The 21,926-nt window shown below is 39.7% G+C and overlaps 1 protein-coding gene across 1 annotated transcript in view; it reads right to left on the reverse strand.

Moving 5' to 3' along the window:
• The window catches only part of LOC143291189 (transmembrane 9 superfamily member 1-like), a 145,078-nt gene extending 126,326 nt beyond the window's left edge, over nt 1-18,752 (reverse strand). Inside the window, exons 1-3 of the mRNA XM_076600916.1 lie at nt 18,657-18,752; nt 11,429-11,518; nt 7,504-7,585 (exon numbers count right to left, since the gene is read on the reverse strand). Of these exons, the coding sequence (XP_076457031.1) occupies nt 7,504-7,585; nt 11,429-11,518; nt 18,657-18,740 (256 nt within the window). The 5' untranslated portion in view covers nt 18,741-18,752. The remainder of the gene's footprint in view (nt 1-7,503; nt 7,586-11,428; nt 11,519-18,656) is intronic.
• Between the last annotated feature and the right edge of the window lie 3,174 nt (nt 18,753-21,926).

The raw sequence follows: 21,926 nt of genomic DNA on the forward strand, positions 1-21,926 counted from the left end.
TTTCATTGCCTCGAATACCAATATGACCCGAAACCCAGGCCAAAACAATGTCACACCCTTTGCTTGTAAGAAGTGTAAAAGTTTCATAAAATTCCAGCACTTTTGGATGTGTCAGATTCCTGCAGGCCATCACCTCCAGGGCTGACAAGGAATCACAAAAAATCAGAAAATTCTTATGTTTTGCTTGCAGAACCATTTCTAAAACCAGAACCAGTGCGGTCAGTTCCGCAGTATAAACTAAGTTGTCAGACAGAATGTGTTTCATTGAGGGTTGGTCAGGAAAGACAGGACTCAACACAGATGCAGCAACACCATCCTTCCACTTCAAACCTTGAGCGAAGAATTTTTGAAATAAGGGAAATTTGTGGAAACAAAACTACTTGTTTTCAAGGTCTGGCACAACTTCTCTTGGGAACAGAAGTGTGAGAAGGGTTTAACTGAATCTGTCAATACGAGGCCCCACAGGTCTGTTTGACACAAATTGCACAGACCCCTTGGGCCAGATCAGGGCCTCTTTCTGGTATAAACTGTAAACATAGCTGACAAGAAAAACCAGCAGCAGACACATACATCTATTCCGCATGGACAGTACTAAAATCCAGATGGAAAACTGGGCATGCGGAAGGACAGTATTTTGATATACTACCCTCTGAGCAGTATAAACAACCAGACTTGCTGACGGGGACAACAATGCAATTCACGATACTTGGTTTCTGCTGTCAACATTCTAGTTAGAATAGCAGATACTTGAAAAACGAATCATAGGATGAAGAGATACTTAGTTTCAGCAGTCTTTGTTTTGTGTTGTTCCTCTGTACTTGCGTTTACGTTTCTAATCGATACTCAGATAAAAGGAAATTTTCAAATTAAAATTACATTTAAATAACATACTTACCGTGACCCAACTTGTGCAGACTCCGGCAGGGGTCTGACATTCCTGTCCTGTGCAAACTACTATCCACCTATGCGGAGAAAACAAAACTATGGCCGATAACCTCCCGGAAGTAGGTAACCTCTCCTTTGTCTCGCTGGCTAGCGCCCTCTTTTAACGGCAATATGCCATCACCAGCGCAGCGAGCAGGGAGAACAGGAAGCGGGCAGGACAGGAGGGTCTTAAATTTGGGTCACGGTAAGTATGTTATTTAAACGTAATTTTAATTTGAAAATTTCCTTTTAATTACACATACTTAACCGTGACCCAACTTGTGCAGAATAGCGCGACAAGGTGGAGGGCTCGCCTGTTCTACTGTCTGTGTGCTGCGATGGCCTGTTGTGCAATGACTACAGAAGCGATGCCTCTTGAGCCATCATCCCGCAGACGTGCAACGTCTCTCAGGTAGAAGTCAATGAAGGTGGCTGGGTTTTTCCAGTAGGCAACATCCATGATGTCTTGCCACTGCAGAGGCAACGCTTCTTGAGCCATCATCCCTAAAGCGATAGATGTCCCTCAAGTAGAATTCGATGAAAGTAGAGTGTACTGTGTCACCTAAGGATATTGGTGCGGGCAAAGAAGAGGGAGGTCCGCAGCTGTATTGTGGGAGAGGTCTGTGGACCACAGCTGCGCTGATAAATGTAGCGCAAAGAAAATCGGGTCGGTGTGTTGAATCCACACTTTACTGAGAGCCCTTCGAATCAAAGGAAGGGAAGGAATCATGTACCCTTATAGGGTTGTCTCATTTGAGCGCAGTTGAGCGTCAATGCAAGGAGGTGCACATGTGGTTTGATCTGATGATTCCACATCGGTTGTGGGCCGATAGTGGAAGTGATATACGTGTTTGAAGGAAACTGTGGCACAAGACAGAGGTAGGCCACCATGTTGGGCTTGCCTTAGGCGTGACAGCCAGATCTGTAGAGCGCCTCCATGCGAGCTGACAGGCGATGGGCGCTCCCCCCACCACTTTTTTGTCATTGCCAAAAAATGACAGCACTGGTATGTTGCCTATGCATAGAATGGCAGACATTTGGCAACAAAAGACTTGATGTCCCTGGTGTCTCTGGGACAGGGATGTGTAATTGCCCAGGTAGGTACCATCACGAAGGGGCATACGGAAGGCTTGGTGGCTTCTCTACCTGAGTGTGGCATGTTGGAGCAACCTGCAGAAAGTTGTCGGCAGTCAATGGCTGGGTTGGATGAGGCTGTGGAAGTGCACTTCATGTGCCCGTAGGTCACTGAGTCTCATTCTGTGGTGGAATTCCTAATGGAAGAGGGTTTCCATGGGGAAAATTTTTGCTGAAGGTTCTTAAGTGAGAAAGGGGACCAGATCCATGACAGGCCTCTGGCTGTGTGTGGTGCGCACTGAGTCTGGGATGGAGCAGGGCGGGGGCAAGGAGGTAAGTGGCTCAAGATGTGTTGTACTGGCCATTTACATAATCACTGATCTGACATACGTTTTTAGTATGGCCAACAGCAAAGTGAGAGCTGTATTATCAGTGGTTTCTTAATTGCAAAGGGAAATCATTTGCAGCTTAGTCTTTCATGAAGGACTATGTCTCTCAGACTAGAAGTCAAATTGCAATGGGACTTAGTGCTGTAGCTTTGGGCCCAACTAGCCTTTGGGATCCGTCCCAATGATGAGTCCTAAGGCCCTCTTGATCGAGGAACTGGGGATGCAATTTGGGCAAAATACTCTCTACTATAAATTGTATAATTGAATTCCAGCCCGAATAGTCAGGACAGCAGTTGCCTCCTCTGCTGTTCTGATGGTCACTGTCATACATGACTGATTATGTTATATTGTTCCTATGAGGACACCAATCAGCATGGGTAAATCAGGAAACAGCTGCTGTGTGCTTGAGGGATGAAGGTGTCAACCATGCAGGTTATGTTGAAATGTAAGGAAGCCGGAAGGAGTTGACGGGGTCTTGTGGTGCAACCGTCTGTCTGAAAGACATGGTGCTTCCTTCCAAAGTGACAACAAAGTCATTCTCTGACTGGCCCTTGACTGAAGGCTGGGGCTCCATGATGGGATAGCCTGTGTGGAGCTGTTGTCACACCCACAGTGGTGCAAACCAAGGGTTGTTGTAGGCAAGGGGGGGAAGAAAGGATGCCTTACAAACTTGGAAGGAATGAAAGGCATGTGTGTCCGGAGTGGCACCTCTAAGCTGGACTGCCTCATCCCTCCTTGTACCAAGTTAGGGCATCTCCAGCCCTATGGGTGATTGTTGTAGGCAAATGATTTGGGTTGCCTTGTCTCTCCTTGCACCAAGGGAGGGCATTCTAGCCCTGTGGGTAGGAAGGGAGTGTGTGTGGGTCCCTAAAAACCAGCCACTACTAAAATGCGAAGGAGCATACATTCAGGCGTGAATGAGGCAGTTTTGTCTGTGAGTGCAGTCGTCCTCCAAAAGCAAGGTAGGGATGAATTTATGAAAATGAATACATATATGTGCAAAGGGATTATAAACTTCCATCAACTCAAGTGATGATGTCAGAAATATGCCAATGACGAGATCGAGCCACAAGAAATAAGCGGCTGTATAAGCATACGTGTAGCGTGCACAGATATACCCAAGTAAATGGGTAAGTGTGCATAATCAGTAATGGCAAGGAATCTGTGTATGCACCTATATATGAGATGTACACACACATATGAATAAAGTGCCAGTACGTGGACGCAGAGAGTTCTGGGCATTGTGAACAGAATGACGCAAATGCAAGTGTGCCTATATTGCTATGTAGGGAATCTCAATGAATAGATGTCAATGAACAGAGATAGAAATATAATTGTACAAGTTAATATGAAAGTCGTATGAACCTATCCCGTAAGCGCACACACATGTGTATACCGAGGGATAAGTATACATCCATAAGTGTAAACAGAAATGTGTATAAAGGCAGCAAGATATCTCATAGATATATATATGTGTGTGTGTGTGTGGATATATATATATATATACGATTTTTTTTTTTTTTTTTTTTTTTTGGTGGTGGTTGTTGATTTTGATAATAAATCAAAAAGAACAGAAGAGGAAATATTGTGATTTATTTCCTGTTATTGTGTATAACAAGAAGAGAATGGTAATTGGACTGGTTGCCTGCAGAGGGCTGTGTAGGGGTATGAAGAACCCAAAAGTTCAGTCGCCAATAGCCTGAGAAACAGCAAGAAAGGTGCAGTTGCTGTGCAAAGCTGTGTAAAGTCCATGAATGGGCATCAGGACGCACTGAGAAACCGAAGAAACATCGTTGGTGGACAGCAAGGGGGGCAGGAGTGACGTGCTGTGTCGGTTACAAATGCGGAGTTGCCTCCCTTGGAGCCGATATTTGGCGAAAAGGATGGTGTCTTTAGAGCACATATCCCCTGGTGTGACGTTTCCTCACTATAGAGGGAGGAGTGTCATGCTGCATGTGAGAGTCCGTGGTTCGATGCCACCGTAACCGATACAGGTGAATACGGCCGCAAGGGGAATAATTATAATGTCCCTTAGTGCCATGGGCATCCCTACCCGAATCGGTCGCCATCGGATGCGAGACGGTCGGGATTTGTGGCATGACGGCGCCGTAAGCCAGTGTTATGGGCATCGTGGGCGAGGGGGTGGCAAGTCCATCGGCTTGCTGTGGGATGTGCATCCCCCTGTAGGTGAACGGCGGTCCAATCTCACGAATAGTTCCTGTGAGAGGACCGAAGTTCAACTGTTGTGTGTTGGCGGATAAAGGGATAGACAAGATCGGCCCGAGCACTGCCGAGTAGCAGGATCGAGTTATCAAGAGGCACTCCGACGTTGGATTGCCGATATTAATCTGGGTAACAGTGGAGTTATGCAGTGGGGCAGAAAAAACCAGCACTGCCGAAGTTCAATGGGCCATGCACGCATCTGCTCTGTGGGCAAGGGGCGGAGCAGGTGCTAGGTATGGCACCAGTGCATAATTGCTGCAGCAAGTTAACAATGGGTTGCTGGTTGTTTGGTTGAGCAGCTTGCTGAGATGCCATTAGTGGATGGGAAACAGCAGCAACCGGCGGTGTGGCAGATGGGGTCATCACTGCAAAACCTGAAGGGACCGTGCACGTACCCGCACTGTTGTCGAGGGGCCGTGCCGGTAAAGGGAAGTAACTGCGGTGGTCACCAGCAAGGATGCCAAAGCAGGAGTTGTCTCCCTTGGATCAGAAAATCGGGACAAGGGGAGGGTGCACGTGCATGGGCGAGCGTGTCCCCTAGTGGTCCACCTTCCTCCCTACACCTGGGGAGGGCATCCCTAAGCACCTCAGTCGCCATAGGATCCGAGACGGAAGAGGCAAGCCGCGTGGGGGGCGTGAGAGCCAATGTCACGGCTGCCACCACGGACGCATCGCACATACGGCCCAGTCTAGGTGCAGATCCAAAGCCAGTGTATGGTGTTGTTTTCCCAAAGGTATTATGGCACATTCCATCGTTGGCATGGGAAAAGTGATAGAGGAGATCGACTCGGGCGTCCTGCTGACTGGCATGGCCAAGAAACGCGGATTGCGTCGAGTTCGTTCACGAATTGAAATGAATAGCATCAATGGCACCACTGACCTGAGTATGGGGTAACATACCCCTAGAAGTCGCCGGAGAAGGTACAGGAGCGAAGGAAGTGGAGGAGCAGCGGGTTGGCGTTGTTGAGAGGGCCAGAAATAGAGGGCCCAGAGTGTCTGCGAATCGATTGCGATCGTGCCTTAATTTTAGCCCGATCTCCCAATTGAACCATATAATTATGTGACTTAGTTCAAGACAAAATTTGACAAAAAACAAGGACGCCAGGGGAATCGACAGACAGAAAATACGAAAAAAAAACTTAGCCGTATGAAGAGCACTGGAACAGAGTCATAATGGCTGCCGGAAAAAGAGGGCGCTAGCCAGCGGGACAAAGGGGAGGTTACCTACTTCCGGGAGGTTATCGGCCATAGTTTCATTTTCTCCGCACAGGCGGATAGTAGTTTGAACAGGACAGGAATGTCAGGCCCCTGCCGGAGTCTGCACTAGTTGGGTCACGGTTAAGTATGTGTAATTAAACACTGATTTTATTTCAAAGGAACTACATTTATATGAAGGAGTACTATTTTCTGAATCTTTTGATAACCAAATGTCAAAATCACCAAAATACCAAGATAATAGGTTTCAGCAGTCAATGCTCAGACTGTTTACAAAACTTGACATGAAGTCTTTCATGCGGAAATTTGTTGGAAAGACAATTACTGAATAATTCATATAAAGAATATAATGAGATAAAATGACTGATTTCTGATATTTGAAGATGAGACAAAGAGGATGGGGTCAGCTCTCTCTCATTCTCTCTTGTACCTTCTATTTTACACATTTGATTTCTTTTCAGGTCTCTGTATTTGAAGATGAGACAAAGAGGATGGGATCAGCTCTCTCTCATTCTCTCTCTTGTACCTTCTATTTCACACATTTGATTTCTTTTCAGGTCTCTGTATTTTAAGATGAGACAAAGAGGATGGGATCAGCTCTCTCTCATTCTCTCTTTTGTACCTTCTATTCTCACACAATTGATTTCTTTTCAGGTCTCTGTATTTGAAGATGAGACAAAGAAGATGGGGTCAGCTCTCTCTCATTCTCTCTCTTGTACCTTCTATTCTCACACATTTGATTTTTTTTCAGGTCTCTGTATTTGAAGATGAGACAAAGAGGATGGGGTCAGCTGAACTGGAACTTGTGGCTGGGAGCAAAGCAGGGATGTTTGCAGAGAAATCAGATATGCTCAGAGTCAAAACAGCAACCAGAAAATCCTCTGACAGAGCAAAACAAAAAAGGAAAAAAATTGAAACTGTGAGACGTCAGGAACGTGAACACCGACGGGCAGATGAGGGAGAAGTATACGCCCCAGGAGCATTTTGAACAATCAAACAACTGAAAAAACTCTCTCTCACCACTTAGTGATATTGGCCAAGTGCTGTTTTCCTGTGTATTTTTTTTTTAGTGAGAAACTATGGGTTGTAGTTTGTGAGTTCTCAACACAATCTTTGAAGGCGTTTTTCTCAAAAGCTGAATTTCTGCTGGAGGTGCGTCAGTGGCCCCTGTGTAACAATTGATACGGTGAAAATATTATCATAAAATTAGGCATACTGATGTAAAAATGTGTGCTGAGTGCAATGAACATAGTTAGAACTCTCTACCTCTAGTAGTTTTTTTCATAGCAAGTGACTAAAGCATAATAACGTGAATGCATAATTTTATGCGTTTTTGACAAGACAGAGAACAATGCTTGTGGACAATGGGCATCTGCTTTTGTGATCATTGCACTAAATGATGTCAAAACAAACTGTGGAAATGATAAGAATCATTATGTAATGCATGTGTTCAGTGCTGCAAAGGGGCCAAATAACGGTATGTATTTTTATGATAAAATTATCATATCTTCATATCTGTTTGACTTATAATCTTCAAACTTAGCACAGATATCTATATTAACATCCTGAGTATGTGTACCAAATTTCATGCAGATACCTTTAGTAGTTCCTGAGAAACAAAAATTAGCTAAAAATGACGCAGTGGTCCACCTTAAAATAAAACAATCATGTGACTCACTTTTGAAGCCAATGCCATAGAGAGAGAGGGCCATGCGATCTCCATCCAGAACCTCTCCCAGCGTAAGGCTCTTGTGCTCAACCTGCATGTACATCTCCACAATATGAATATAACATTTTGATATCAAGAAGGGGGGGGGGGGGGAAGCCTATCAATGTGATCTTAATACTTCCTGTGGAATACATTTCAACAAGACCATCAAATATATGCCAACCGGTAAACAAAAGGACTAAAAAAATCTTTGTCTCAATCACAGTGTATGAATTCACTGTCCCCATGGCCATGTAAGGTGATTGGGGTCTTTAAAGATTAATCAAGTTGTGTTTAAATGTGTGTGGGGGGGAGGGGGGAGGGGGGAGAGAGAAAAGAAAGAATAAACAAAAATAGTGTCAGGGAAGCGAGACTCGTTTGACAAGGTTTGGTATCTTGTGTTCAATTTTTCCTTTTGATATTTACGTATGTGTTCTATTTGTAAAGGCCTAGGGCTTATTTTCAAGATTAGGCATAGAAGCTCATAATAATAATAATAATATTATTTATAATAATGATATCACAGTGTGTTGTCATTTTACAATACATCTTTATTCATCCATTTGGAAATTAACTGTGCATCCACAGGCTCATGACAGCATACTCAATATCTCAGTCCACAGCCCAAATCCAACACACACACAACATGGCAAAGGTTGATCCAAAAGTAAGAAAGAGGAAGAAGAAACATACAAAAGCTAAATACACAGAAAGCAAGTAATACAAGACAGCATTTTCCACACACACCGCAAGCCCCCAGCAATAATACAAGACAGCATTTTCCACACACACCCAAGCACACCCCAACCCCACCCCCCACCCCCACCCCCAAACCTACACATACACATGCATACACATTATAAAATGACATGAGTATTAAGAAACACACTTTCAGAATACGAAATGCTTCTATAAAATCATTATGAATTGCTAGTAAATGGCAGGTTTAGTATTAAAAAGAAGAAGAAGAAGAAATACTGCCATATGCAAAAAAGAAATATAAATATATATATAACATGTACATTATGATTATGATTAACCAGTTAAGTGCCAGAGAATTTTGTAAAAAAGTGCTCTCCCCTTGCCAGGGAATTTTGAGGATTCAGGGGTAATAAATCACAAAAAATTCTAGCACAAAAACTATGGGTGATACAGAAAGAAAGTAAATGTTTTTGTGAAGGAAAGTGAGTGCAGATTCTGTTTCTGGGCTTTTTTTCCCAATTAGGTTGATTGTAGGTAACTGTTCAGGCATGTAAAGTCAAGATAATAATTTTTGTGCAACAAAAAGTCTATTTCCACCTCTACATAATGGCATCCATAAAGAAAAGAAACAAAATACAGCTAGAAATAGCAAACCTAGTGTCAGATTATACCTGTAAAAGAAATTAAAACAGGCTATAATTTTATTTAAAAAAAAAAAAAAATTTTTTAAACACAGCTCCTGCAGACATGTAAGTAAATCACTGTCCAAACAATGACAAAAGTGAGTAAAATCAACGTAAAAGGTCAATCACAGTCTCAGAAACTGAACTGGCAAGCTTTTTGACAGCAAAGAGCGTTTGCAAATGAGAGGGTGAAGTTCTTTGATGACATTTACACCTTTCAAGTTGCACGTGGGCTGATAAGTGTCTGCTGTGCATCCGGTTTGTCACCTCTTCAAAAATGTCATCCCGCTGATTCAGTAAAAAAAAAAAAAATAAAAAAGCGTTAAAAACAAAAAGCACATTTTCATGGCCAGTGCAGGTTCAGCACTGCATTTCGTGAAAATCGTGGGGCATTGGCGGTTGTCGATTGCCTTCTGTCTGCTTTGAAATGTGAGTAAACTCTTCCCAAAAGCCATGCCCCCTTAATGGCCTCTGGTTGGCATTCGACCGATTGTCTTACATCACTCCTCTCCCTCTCCTTCTTTTCTTCCAACACTGGCTGTAAGCATTCTGTCAGTCATAGCCAGTTGTTCAAAAACGCTGTCTGATTGGATGGACGGACTGAATTACCATAAAATGGGCTGTTAGTTCCATAACTGTCGTTGGCAATCACCTTCGTTTTCAAACTAATCATCTGACAAGACAAAGCCATCTCCATCACGAAAGCTGTCCATAATCACAAGCAGAGCTTTCAGAATTGTGTAAATCTGCTGACTGTGACTATTTGCTTTACTGGACACAGTTTTCAATGCACTTCTTTGCACAGGATGCAACCCCCTTTTCCATGCGCATATCACGTGGTCAGTTAGCAAATTATCATCGAGTAGAAAGAGGTCTTCTACCTGATGTAAGTTCATTTAAATAGTATTTTTAAAATCCAGACACATCAAACTAAGTGTTCAGAGTCTGTTTATGTGAATTGAACCAAACTCCAATGAAGGAAAAATCAAAACATATGCAGGACGTCAGTGGATGTCTTATAGGCACTATGGCAATACTTTTTGTAGGACATCAGCTGACGTCTTATAGGCACTCTACTGGTTAAGATAAAATATTCCAGAAAAAGAAACCCTGCCACAAATTACAGTAATCATTATAAATCAAAATCTCACACTGCACACATGACAGTTTAATCATGGTATTGAACAAACATGTAAAACATCCATTTTGTAAAACTTGTGGCGCTCGTGTGCCAGAAAAACATTTGAAAAGATATTGACTTACATGTTTTACACCAATTCTATTTAACTCAATACTGCCAGTTAGCTCCCCTTACTTTCCCTACAGATAACCCATTTGTATGGTAAGAAACAACATTGCCAAAAAAACAAATTTGCGAACTGAAAACTTCAAAACTGATCAGTAACTTGAGTAAGATAACATGCTAGTTGGGGACAAAATATAAAACTTCCTCCTTTCTTATGCTATCATAAAATGCGATGATGAAAGTATCCATATTTCTTTCCGTCTAATTCTGGTGTCTGCCTTGTGATTGAGATGAAACTGGGTAAGATGTCATTGTTGACATGTCTGTTCACGTGAACCAGCCATTGTGAAAATAACTCTCCTGCTCACGAGCACAGGAACACGCGCTGCATTTACTGGTTGCAGTGGAGAGTGGACAGGTCAGATTAGATATTCTTAGCTCATAACATCATTATGCAAATTAGGTGCCACTCCAAAAATTCAAAACTATCTAAGGCGCTGGTCAGGTCCCTTTGGCTGAAATGATTGTTAACAGTCGGGCACCAATTGGGGCCTTTCGTCCTGAGTGAGTTAAAACACACATACACACACACACACACACATACAACAGCAAGCAAATGGCACCAACAGATATGTCAGTCGTGTGTGTGCTGCCTGCCAAGGTTAAGTGTTCGAATTGCTGTCGGGATAAAAGATGAGTTGTAACGTGTTTTTCTTGCATGGGATGCTCAAAACCTATCTCTTCTGTCAACCCATTTGGTGTTGAAGCCCAAGAAAAGAGGATGAGTTTTGTCATTTAAAATTGTGTACAATCTATATGCTATCTTTTTTCGTTTTTCGTTAAGTCTCATCTGAACTATCCTGTTTCCTGCCCACCACTGAACCTCTTTTCTGATATGTTTGTCAAGTCCGTCTTTGTCTTTTGGTCACGTAACTGCCCCAACACACAACCACAAAACAAAACCCTAGAAACAACAGAACAATAAAACATTTGTAGTATCTGAGTGCATACATTAAAAGATCTTAACTTCCTGAGACAGTACAAAAGGCTTTTTACTTCTTTTTTTTTCCACCAGTACATTTGAATTTTCATTCAATGATAATTTGTTGTCCAGAATTGCACCATGGCACTTTAACTAAGTATTAACCTGTAAACAACCTCTCCCTTTATAGTTTCATTTTTTCTGGTTTTCTTCTTCTTGTAATCAATTAAATTAACTGGGTAGCTATAGCTGTGGGGTAGAATGAGTTACCATATATCTTACCTTTTCCGGCCTGCAGACAGGCAGCTGGTAGTAGTGGTAAGTCTCATGGGGGTTGAAGTATGGGCCCACTTTGTTCACATACACTTCCACCTGTCCAAACGTAACACACACACACACACACACACACATGCATGTAGTGTCCTGACCAGTTATAACAATCAATATCAGGGCTCAACATAAATGTTTGCCTGACTGTCAGGTGAAGACTGTCATGTCCGGCAAGCTAAGTCTTTTCTGTACGTACTTGACCCGGCAAGCAATATTTAAAAAAAGATTTTGAAGTGGGGTTTTTTTGTTTGTTTGTTTTTTAATTATCAGTCATGAATCCTGATACTGGTAATGAGATACTCTCCATCAGACAATGCTTTGAGTCACGACTTGTAGGCAAAGTGAAAATGAGTTTTGTGCAGCTTTTTCAGGTGACTTGCTACTAACAGCTGTTTTTGGATAGCCAATGGTATTTTTTCCAACAACAAGTTTGTCTTCTGGTGTCAAACAACTCCTCCAAAGGACCACAGTCAAAGACTCATCAAACATACAATTTTGTGGTCAAACAAGTGTTTCCCCAACACACTGAACACCTCCACATTTATTGTTGTTGGTACTGCACAGTCTATTTTGTTTAACATAGTTTTGATGCTGCTGGTGATCATGTGTCAACTTGACCAAAAGTGGAAAGTTCACTGCCAGTCCCTGCTCGTATGTGTTCCATATCACCATTAACGCCTGTCTGTAGTCAACCCAAGTGGGCCACAACTTGAATACACGATGGATAGCTGAGCACATCTCCCTACCCTCTCCCCCCTCTACCACCCCCAAATACCCCCCCCCCCCCCTCATCCCCATGCTGCCATCCACACTACCTCACCCTTCCACTTCCACTGGCACAGCAATCAAAATTACTGCCACTCTATCAACCTCAAATCTCCCTCTTCTTCTTTGACACTGACCAATGTTTTACAACAGTCTTTTTGTCTCTCTCTCTTCCTAAAATCTTTATCCTTGAGTAAAGTGTCTGAGTCTTTGAACCTCTCTGTCTTGCACCAACCTCCTCGCTCTGTAAAATGGCATCACAAAGTACAAAGATCAATTCTGTATAATCATGACTAAAATCACAACAAACATGACTACCACAATCATCTTCCCTCTTTTCTGCACTTCCCCTCACTTCCTCTAGCTCTCTCTCTTTCTCCATACTTTCCTTTTTCTTTCCTCATTTAGTTATATCCCTACTCTGTACTTTCCCCTTCTCCTTATTCCAATCCGTTTACACGGATAGAAGTGAAATCTCACCATAAGAGGGCCCCACCTCAGAACCATGATGAGTGTGCAAGCTAGCTGCTGGGCCATCAGTTAGCACCTAGCTTTGCTGGTGACCAGTCACTTCACAGCTTGCGTCATTCTGTAAGTTTTTATTTGTGATCTTCATTTCTAGTAGCCAGTTTCACATTTCTGTGCAGATGGACATTTTTTACCTGTGTTGTTTCTTTGGCACCATGGATGTAACAGCTGTGCAGTTACATGTATCTTATAACATGTTATTTCCAGATTACCATGGATCAGTAGGCCTATTTCTATGACAATGTCAACAAATCAACTTCCTATCATTTGCACTTGAAACGCATCGCAGAATCAGGAATTCAGGTGATTTCATCCAGTGTTCGTCATGATTTAAAACATAGCACAACATAAGAAATGTCAATAATGTATGGCTTTCAGAGGTTCAAATCTCACCATAGTTCTAAGGTCGCACTCTCATAGGATAGAATTGACTATTCAATGAGATTCACCTGTAAGGTGAAGCTTGATCAAAATTCTACCCTTTGAGAGGGTGCCCTAAAAGAATTACAATCCTACCCTTTGTCTCAAAAGATAAAAACTCACCCTTGAATTCTTTCTGTTTCTGAAAACCAGGATATATGGTTCAAGACTGATGACCCAACTGCTAGCTTGCACACTCATCGTAATTCCTTTATGGTGCCCTCTCATGGGGAAGAACTCTGATCAAACTTCACGGTACAGGTAATTCTCATTTAATCACTAATCAGTCATATATAGCAGAAGGAATGGATGCAAATGGGGTGGGGTTTAAGAGGGGTGAAATGGGGTCAAAGCCCAGTTCTGTAGAAGGGTCAGACATATAACAAAGGGCAGTTTGTAAAGCCCTGTTCACATGCACCATCTTCCCTCTCTGGATCTATGTCCCAACCTTGGTCTCTGTGTTTCTCAGTCTTATTCTGTCACTCTCACCGTCCTCTCAAACTCACACATACACGATGTAAATACCTAAACACACACACACGTATTATTAAGCCAATTCTAGATATATGTACACAAGTTCGATTTTGGATTCTGGGGCCTTATGCATGAAACCTTACTACAGTAGTTGGCAACAACAGCAAAGTTGGCAACTTTGTAGTTGGTTACTTCCTCCATAGTGGTGAATAAAAAAAAAAGGGGGAGATGTTTGGTAACTAGCTAGGCATGCGTGCTAGCTTATTAATATTCATGTTTTTAGTGGCGCGAAATAGATCACGTGACAGACGGGGGAGAGAGCGCCCAGCATTGAACTGACTCGGAATCCTCACAAGTTACTTGAAGGTTACAACATAGTTTGTAACCGCAAAGCTTGCTATTTTTAACTTCCGGAATACACAAAACTGTCAGCCAGTAGACATGCGCACAGATAGTTTTTCCAGTCACTTCATGTTTGCAGACGAAGAAATTGACTGACAACGAAAATCATAAAAAAATAATCAATGCATGAAAATGCAGTGGACAGAGAATACAGGACAACACAAACAGCTGACACTGCCAACAAGGACAACAAGGACAACACAAACAGCTGACACTGCCAACATCTGAGGAAGAAAACATGGGCACGGATAACACAGCTATTGACAGGCAAAACCGGTAAGTCGTCAAGTTAAACTTTCTAACTTAATGATGAGTTGTGTTTACAACATGTGCTAAATTTCCAGAATAGACCAAATTAATGTATGCTTGTTTCACAACAGCAGTGGAGGTAATTTAAGATTTGAATGACATTGTCATGATTGTGATTTGAATGACACTCAGTCTGGAGTACGGATTATAACGTCACAGAAAAATCAAAATCATTGTTACTTTGAATGGTTGAACTTGATAAAACTGAAAGCTGAACTGAAAATCATTTTAAAAACAACCATGAATCTCTGACAAAAAGTATATGCTTTGTGAGGGGATTGGTGGGAGGGGAAAAAAAAAAACCCTTGCAGTTGCACACTGATAAACTTCTCATAAGTGATGTACAGGCAATCACAAGTGTTACACCTGCTGGAACAATAAAATTATAATAAACTCGTCCAGCTGAAAATCAAAGTGAATAATTAAAACAAAACAGAACATAGTTTCTTACCTTGTGTTTAATACTTTGTTTTTGTTGCTGTTGACTATCACAAATATTATATAACTTTTCAGTTTAAAATGTATTGCTCATTATGATTAAATTAACAATACAATATGTCTATTATATAACTCTTCAGTTTAAAATGTATTGCTCATTATGATTAAATTATCAATACAATATAATATGTCTTTTATAACTAGTTATATTTGAAAACTATCGCTGTATGATTAATTTTCTCAATCCCGATAATGGAGCTTTTACAGATTTTGACTGGATTCTGTGACGCTGTATAGCCTAAGAAAAAGAAAAATGAAACTGAGACTGGTCTACTGGTGATACAGTACCCACCATAGCATGTACTCATACTGTCATAGTATACAGAAATTTTACTATTCTGTCAAACTCATGAGTAATGGAGCAGAAGAAAATGAGAAATAATTCTGACATATGACATTTAATTTAAGGACTGACATAGTCCGTGTTAGTTTCATATTACTGCAGTTGTTGTTGCTTGGCATGTACTATATGCAGATAAAGGTTGAAGTTTACCATCAGTCTTGTTTTGAAGTTTTAAGGGATCCCATTAAACTGATGATAATCAGACTGAGTCTTGTGTGTAAACCCAAATATGACTGATTTTCTTTACATGGGGATTAAAAGTCCAGTGCAAAACGCTGGAACAACATGCAAGACGATGTAAAATATGACCAAATAGGGCGGCACAGACTTAGGCAAAACCACCAGACAAATCTGTACTAAATTATGAATGGAAGCAGCAGTCTGCAGCATCCGTGGAGTTGGTCAGTACAGTATGACTATGAGTATGTTTGTGGTTTTTCCAATGTAAGTACCAAATCAATGTATACAACATTCTTGGTGCAACACACTGTTTTGGTTTTATTTGGATATTGCTCAGTGTTGCTCAGTCTATTGTATTTGGGAAAGCCCAGACAGACTGTTCCATTTTGAAGAAATTTGCGCAATGTTGGTTTGGAAATTATGCCAATATTTGTTTGATTTGCAAAGCATCGTGCTCTACCTTTCGTGCTAGATTTACAGCCACTCCCTCTCTCTACCTTTCTTTCTTAGAGGCTATCGATGGTGTGTGATGGCCTTGTACCTGTTTTTTTTTTCTTCTTCTTCTTAATTAGTGTGCTACCTTATTATTGAACAGAAATTTGAACAAGAATTATTTGTGTTTACAGATTATGTACATGACCATAAGTACATTTGTACAAAGTTTGCAGGTACTAGATGTGCTGTTTTCTAACACACAACATACCTTTGGACATTCACCACCTGTGATAAGCAATGTTTGACAATGCATTTTTTTTTAACTGCAGCTGCATTCCAACACACACACCCTCATTCTCAGTCTCTCACATACATACACAATGTGCACACATACAATGACAAAGAGTGAAGACACACCCATTAATATAATGATAATATCTGACATTTAATTTTACAACAATGATTTCTTTTTCAGTTGACAAGTATGGAGGCACTATAGCTATGGTTGCAACCCCAGCAAAGCACACCATTCACCTGGGAATGACACAGTGTCACAGAGGCTTCAGTTAGAGCCAAAACTTACTCTCAAAGTAGCAGCCGACACTGCTTGTCACCATGAACTTGTGAAATGTCAAGTAACAGACCAATGCAGGTTAAGTGTTGACACAGTTCATCACGCACAAAAGAAATCTTCGTACCAGCCCAGAAGCAGTGGAGCTCCCAGAAGAAGAGGAAGTGGACCACCACAACAAATTTGCAGTAAGTGTGGTCGAAAGCATGGACCATCAGATTGCCCAGCTAAAGGAAAAATATGCAGGCACTGAAATGAAAGAAACCATTTTGCTGTTGTTTGTAGAGGAAGAAGTCATGTCAATGAAGTGACTGATGGTGCTGTTGGTGGACAGATGCAGCAGTACAGTCAAGAAAAGATTTTCCATCTGGGTTTTATCAACAAACAGCAAGCAGTCAATCACAGTGAGCCATTATGGAGAGTGACACTGAGAGTCAGGAGTTGCCAAGTCAACTTCAATCTGGATACAGGAGCTGATGTATGTATTCTCCAAGGCAGAATATGACCTTCAACCAAAGCCAGTATTGAGAAACTCCAGTGCTCTCCTCAAAAGTCCAGGAGGTCCACTGAGATGTTTGGGGGAGTTCTCTTGCAATGTAGAGTACAAGGGATGCACTACCTCTCTTCATATTTCTGTCATTGACTCAAGACACTGATAATCTACTCAGTCGAGATGCTGTGATTAAACTTGGTCTTGTTCAAAGAGTTAATGCCACAGAGTCAGTTTTTGGAGAGGCTGACAAACCTGTCAAATGTGAGCCAGTGAAGATTGTGCTTAAGGACACAATCTTTAACAGTAAGCCTTAGAACCTCAACACACCAAGGAGAACTGCAATTCTCTTACTTGAAAAAGTCAAGAAAGAACTGCAATACATGAAACAAGAAGACATCACTGAAGAAATAAATGAGCCAAGTGACTGGTGTGCTGGCATAGTGCCTGTATTCAAGAAATCATGAGTTATGAGAATTTGCACTGATTTTAAGAAATTAAATCAGTCGCTGGAAAGGGAAAGATATATTCTTCCTGCATTTGAAGATCTGCTGTGCATTACACACACTGTGGGTGTGCTGTTGTTCCTCCAGCCAGATTCCAGGAGTAGTTGCTGTGTTGTTCAGTGAGGAGTCTGCACTAGTTGGGTCACGGTTAAGTATGTGTAATTAAATTTAATGTTCTTGCTATTCACTGTAGGATTCAAAAAGCAAGGATTCATTCTCTTCTGAAATTAGTGACTTGCATGTTTTATTTGAAAAGTTTTGCAGGTTTAATAAGTGAGGTCCACAAATCTGAAAAGAGAAAACTGACATTGAGTGATTGACATTATCCCTGTCTAAAGAAACACACACACACAAATGTAACTGAGCATGGGAAAAACATTTCTAAAAATTGAAATATGAAAATAATCTTCAGGAGGGGGGGAGGCAGGGAGGGGGAGATGTTTGGTTAAATTCAAGAGTTGAACTGAAATTGACCTTGAACTTAACCCATGAACGAAGAAAAATAACTAACTATTCCCTAATACTGAGCATGCACACTGGAGTTAATCATAGTTATCAATGTAATGTAAATAAAGTGTTGTCTCTGAGGATTTAATCGTAAGAATGTTTTAGAGTGTTTGCTACGTCCTCACTCTGGCCTATCCTGACATAACAGGGGGTAGGCTGAACATTGTTGCTCGAAGTTCTGCCAAGGGGGTAAACTTGATGAAGGGTCAAACGCACTTGTCTTTTTTTCAGTATGCATCACTGCTTCTTGAGAAACACAGGGCTTCAACAATCAAATCAATTTGAGTTAATACCAATGGATCAGAGACGTTTTCTTTTAATCTTTCGTTTTTGTACTTGCAGTTGTCGTTTTCTTTTTCTTCGTTTTGTTTTGTTTTGTTTTGTTTATATATGTGTGTTTGTTTGCTTGTTTGCTGTTTGCTTGTGTGTGTGTGTGTGTGTGTGTCTGGTATTCGGAAACACTTTAAAATGCATGTAGGAGATTCGGTTTAATACTAACACAAAGTCGCATTGAAAATGTGATATAATTATCAAATTGACATCCACAGTGGGTAGCTCCCCAGACCTAACAAAATGCAGTTAATAGGATGTCACCCAATCGCAGCACCACTGTTGCATCGTTTTTATCAACTATCAAGAGAGGAACTCAAGAGCAACAACTTTTCTTCTTTCACGATTTACCCTTGCCAAATCACACATTTATCAAAAAGATTTGTAATATGTGCAGTGAATAGACACGATGAATATTGTACCTTCTGACCATCATGGTATTTGACTGCGAAAGTGACTGCAAAGTATGAAAGTGCCAACGCAACTGTTTCCCATAGCACCGCCATCTTTGATACAACGTTATTAGGCCGACGAGATATTGAGAGAATTTTACATTGGATAGTAGTTTTTCTTCTTTGATTACTCTTATTAGATCCAATAGGAAATGTGCTTCTTATGGTGCTCTGATGCATGTTATATACTTTAATATTAGTTTTAAGTTTGGATTAAAATAGAGCAGGTCAAAGACTACATGAATAAATTAAGTTTCAAGCGCCGTGTCACGTTCATTGCTGTAAATCCCAATGAGTTATAAATAGCTATGTACACTGCTCGACGAAAATCAGGACCAACGCCTTGACCACATCACACCCCCATGGATAAGACCACAGCCACGAACAACTTGACCTTAAGGGCGTATTGCCGGTCGTTAAACTCAACTCTACCGGCTCCACAAACGACCTGTTTACGCTGAGAACGAGTACGTTCTTGTTTACGGATTACATTCCAAGACAAATTAATGTTGGACAATAAACAATTTTCCCGATCGGCCCGTGCTCACTTGAGGTTAATCTTATTGACTGCCAATGATAATGGTGATAATAATATTAATAACTGTTACAACAATGTTATGTTTGATACTTCCCCTCCTACTGCTGCTGCAATTCAAGTTAAATTCCAGCCATTGAAACAATGCTAAAGGCTCATATTATATTTGAAGAGAACGTGCATGCCTAAAAAAAAAATTAAAAAGAGAGAGAGTTATATAGTAGTTTCAAAAGGCAAATTCGTATTCATAATAGATTGCATTGTGCCTTGGGTAATTAATCTAAAAATCTGAAACAGCTTTTTATGAAATACAATATTGGCATGTAGAGAGTGTAAGGGAACTTTGACCATGTGTGCATGTATAATGTTATGTTATTAAGTGTGAATTTAGCTTTTAAAGAAGCCTGAGTGGGAATGGATTTGTTTGGACTGACATGTGCTTACTTATGCCCATCGCACACGGGGCGTCGAAGCAGCAAGTTTCACGCGATAAGCAGCAAAAAATGGCAGCGCGACGGACGTGCGTGGAGCAACCAATCAAAAGATCCGCTCGTTTCACGTGACACAAAATGGCTGACATCGTTTGGACTTGATTCATTCGCTTGACGTTGCTCAATCAATCATGAAAACAAAGTGTTTTGGAAGTAAACGATTAGACTGTTTGGATGAAAAGATTGTCATTACATCTGAACGCATGTCTGTTTCAGAGTGATTTCTGTGAGTGCCCCAGAAATGTTGACTTTATACTTTGAACAGCAACTCACATGGTAACGTTTGTAATTCCTGCCTGAGAATATTCTGAGAACGAAAGTATCTTTGACTGAAATTGTAAGGATAACTGGATTTCCAAATATCTTTTAGAGCTGTACACACTTCTTCTTTATTTCCACACACACATCATGTGCAAGTAAACACACACACACACACACCACCACCACCACCACAAAAATACAACTGAACATTCACACAAACCCTACTGAACACACACACACCACACCACACTACACCACACACAAACACTACTAAACACACACATACACACACCACATCACACACTCACACAAACAGTACTGACCACACACACACACACACTGTACCACACCACACACAAAAACACGACTGGACTCTCAAACAAACAGTACTGAACACACACACACACACACACACACCACTGAACACTCACACAAACACTACTGAACACACACACACACACACTACTGAGCACTCACACAAATACTACTGAACACACACACACACACACAGTCATTCCTTCATTTACTCCTTCATCCATATGCTCACTGTGTAGACGCTGAGAGCACATAAATAACAATAGACATAATAATACATGAATATGTAAAATCAAATATTTGAGTTCTGCAATTTTGACAGTTCACTGATCCTGAAGTAATGTGCTGGGAAAACCAACAAATCGACTGAAACAAATATTGATTGCAACCATAACTTCTTCTTTTTTTAAAAACTATTTTATTTTATTTTTTATATTAGTAGTAGTAGTATAATTGTAATAGTAATAATTATCTTTTTATTATTATTATTATTATTATCTTCTTTTTTTAAATAAATTTTAATTATTATACTAATAAAAATAAGAATAACAATAGTGATAATAATAGTAATACTGATAATAATATAATAATATATCAATAATAATAATAACAATAATCATCCTCATCATGACAATATAATAATAATAATAATAATATATTCTTATTATTATTAATAATTATAACAATCATCATCATCATCATCATGATAATATAATAATAATAATAATATATTAATAATAATAAGAATCATCATCAACATCATCATGATCACATAATAATAATAATATTAACAATAATAATAACAATAATAATGATAAAGATGATGATGATAATAATAATAACTATAAGAAGAAGAAGAAGATGAAGATGAGTCTTCATTAACATCATGATATTTATTATTATAGTAGTATTAGTATTATCATTATTATTATTATCAGATTATAAGAAGAAGAAGAAGAAGACTGATGATGATGACAATTATTATTATTATTATCATCATCATCATCATCATCATCATCATCATCATTATTAGATTCTACTACTACTATTATTATCATAATTATTATTAATTTAAAAAAATATATCAGATTATAATAATGATGATAATAATAATAATGATTATTATTATTATCATAATCTAATCATTGATGATAGTAATAATGATAATAATGATGATGATGATGATAATAATAATAATGATAATGATATAAACATAGTAATAATAATTAGTAATAATAATAATAATAATAATACATAATAACAATAATAATGATATAATCATAATTATTATAATCTAATACTAGTAATACTACTACTAATAATAATAATATTAATAATATATAGAAATAAAACAATAATAATAATAATAATCATAACAATAATAATGATGACAATGCTACCACTAGTACTACTGCTACCATTACTACTAATAATAATATTAATAAGTAGTAGTACTAGTAGTTTTTTGTGGTTTTTTTTTTTAATGACTATAATCTAATAACACAAGGATAATCATAATTGTTATAATAATCAAATAATAATAGTAATAACATTAATAATTATTATTATTGTTGTTGTTATTATTAGATGATGGTGATAATGATTATCATTATTGCTATTCTTATTATTATTATTATT

Source organism: Babylonia areolata, chromosome 16, assembly GCF_041734735.1.
Source record: "Babylonia areolata isolate BAREFJ2019XMU chromosome 16, ASM4173473v1, whole genome shotgun sequence".
NCBI classification, from domain to species: Eukaryota; Metazoa; Mollusca; class Gastropoda; order Neogastropoda; family Buccinidae; genus Babylonia; species Babylonia areolata.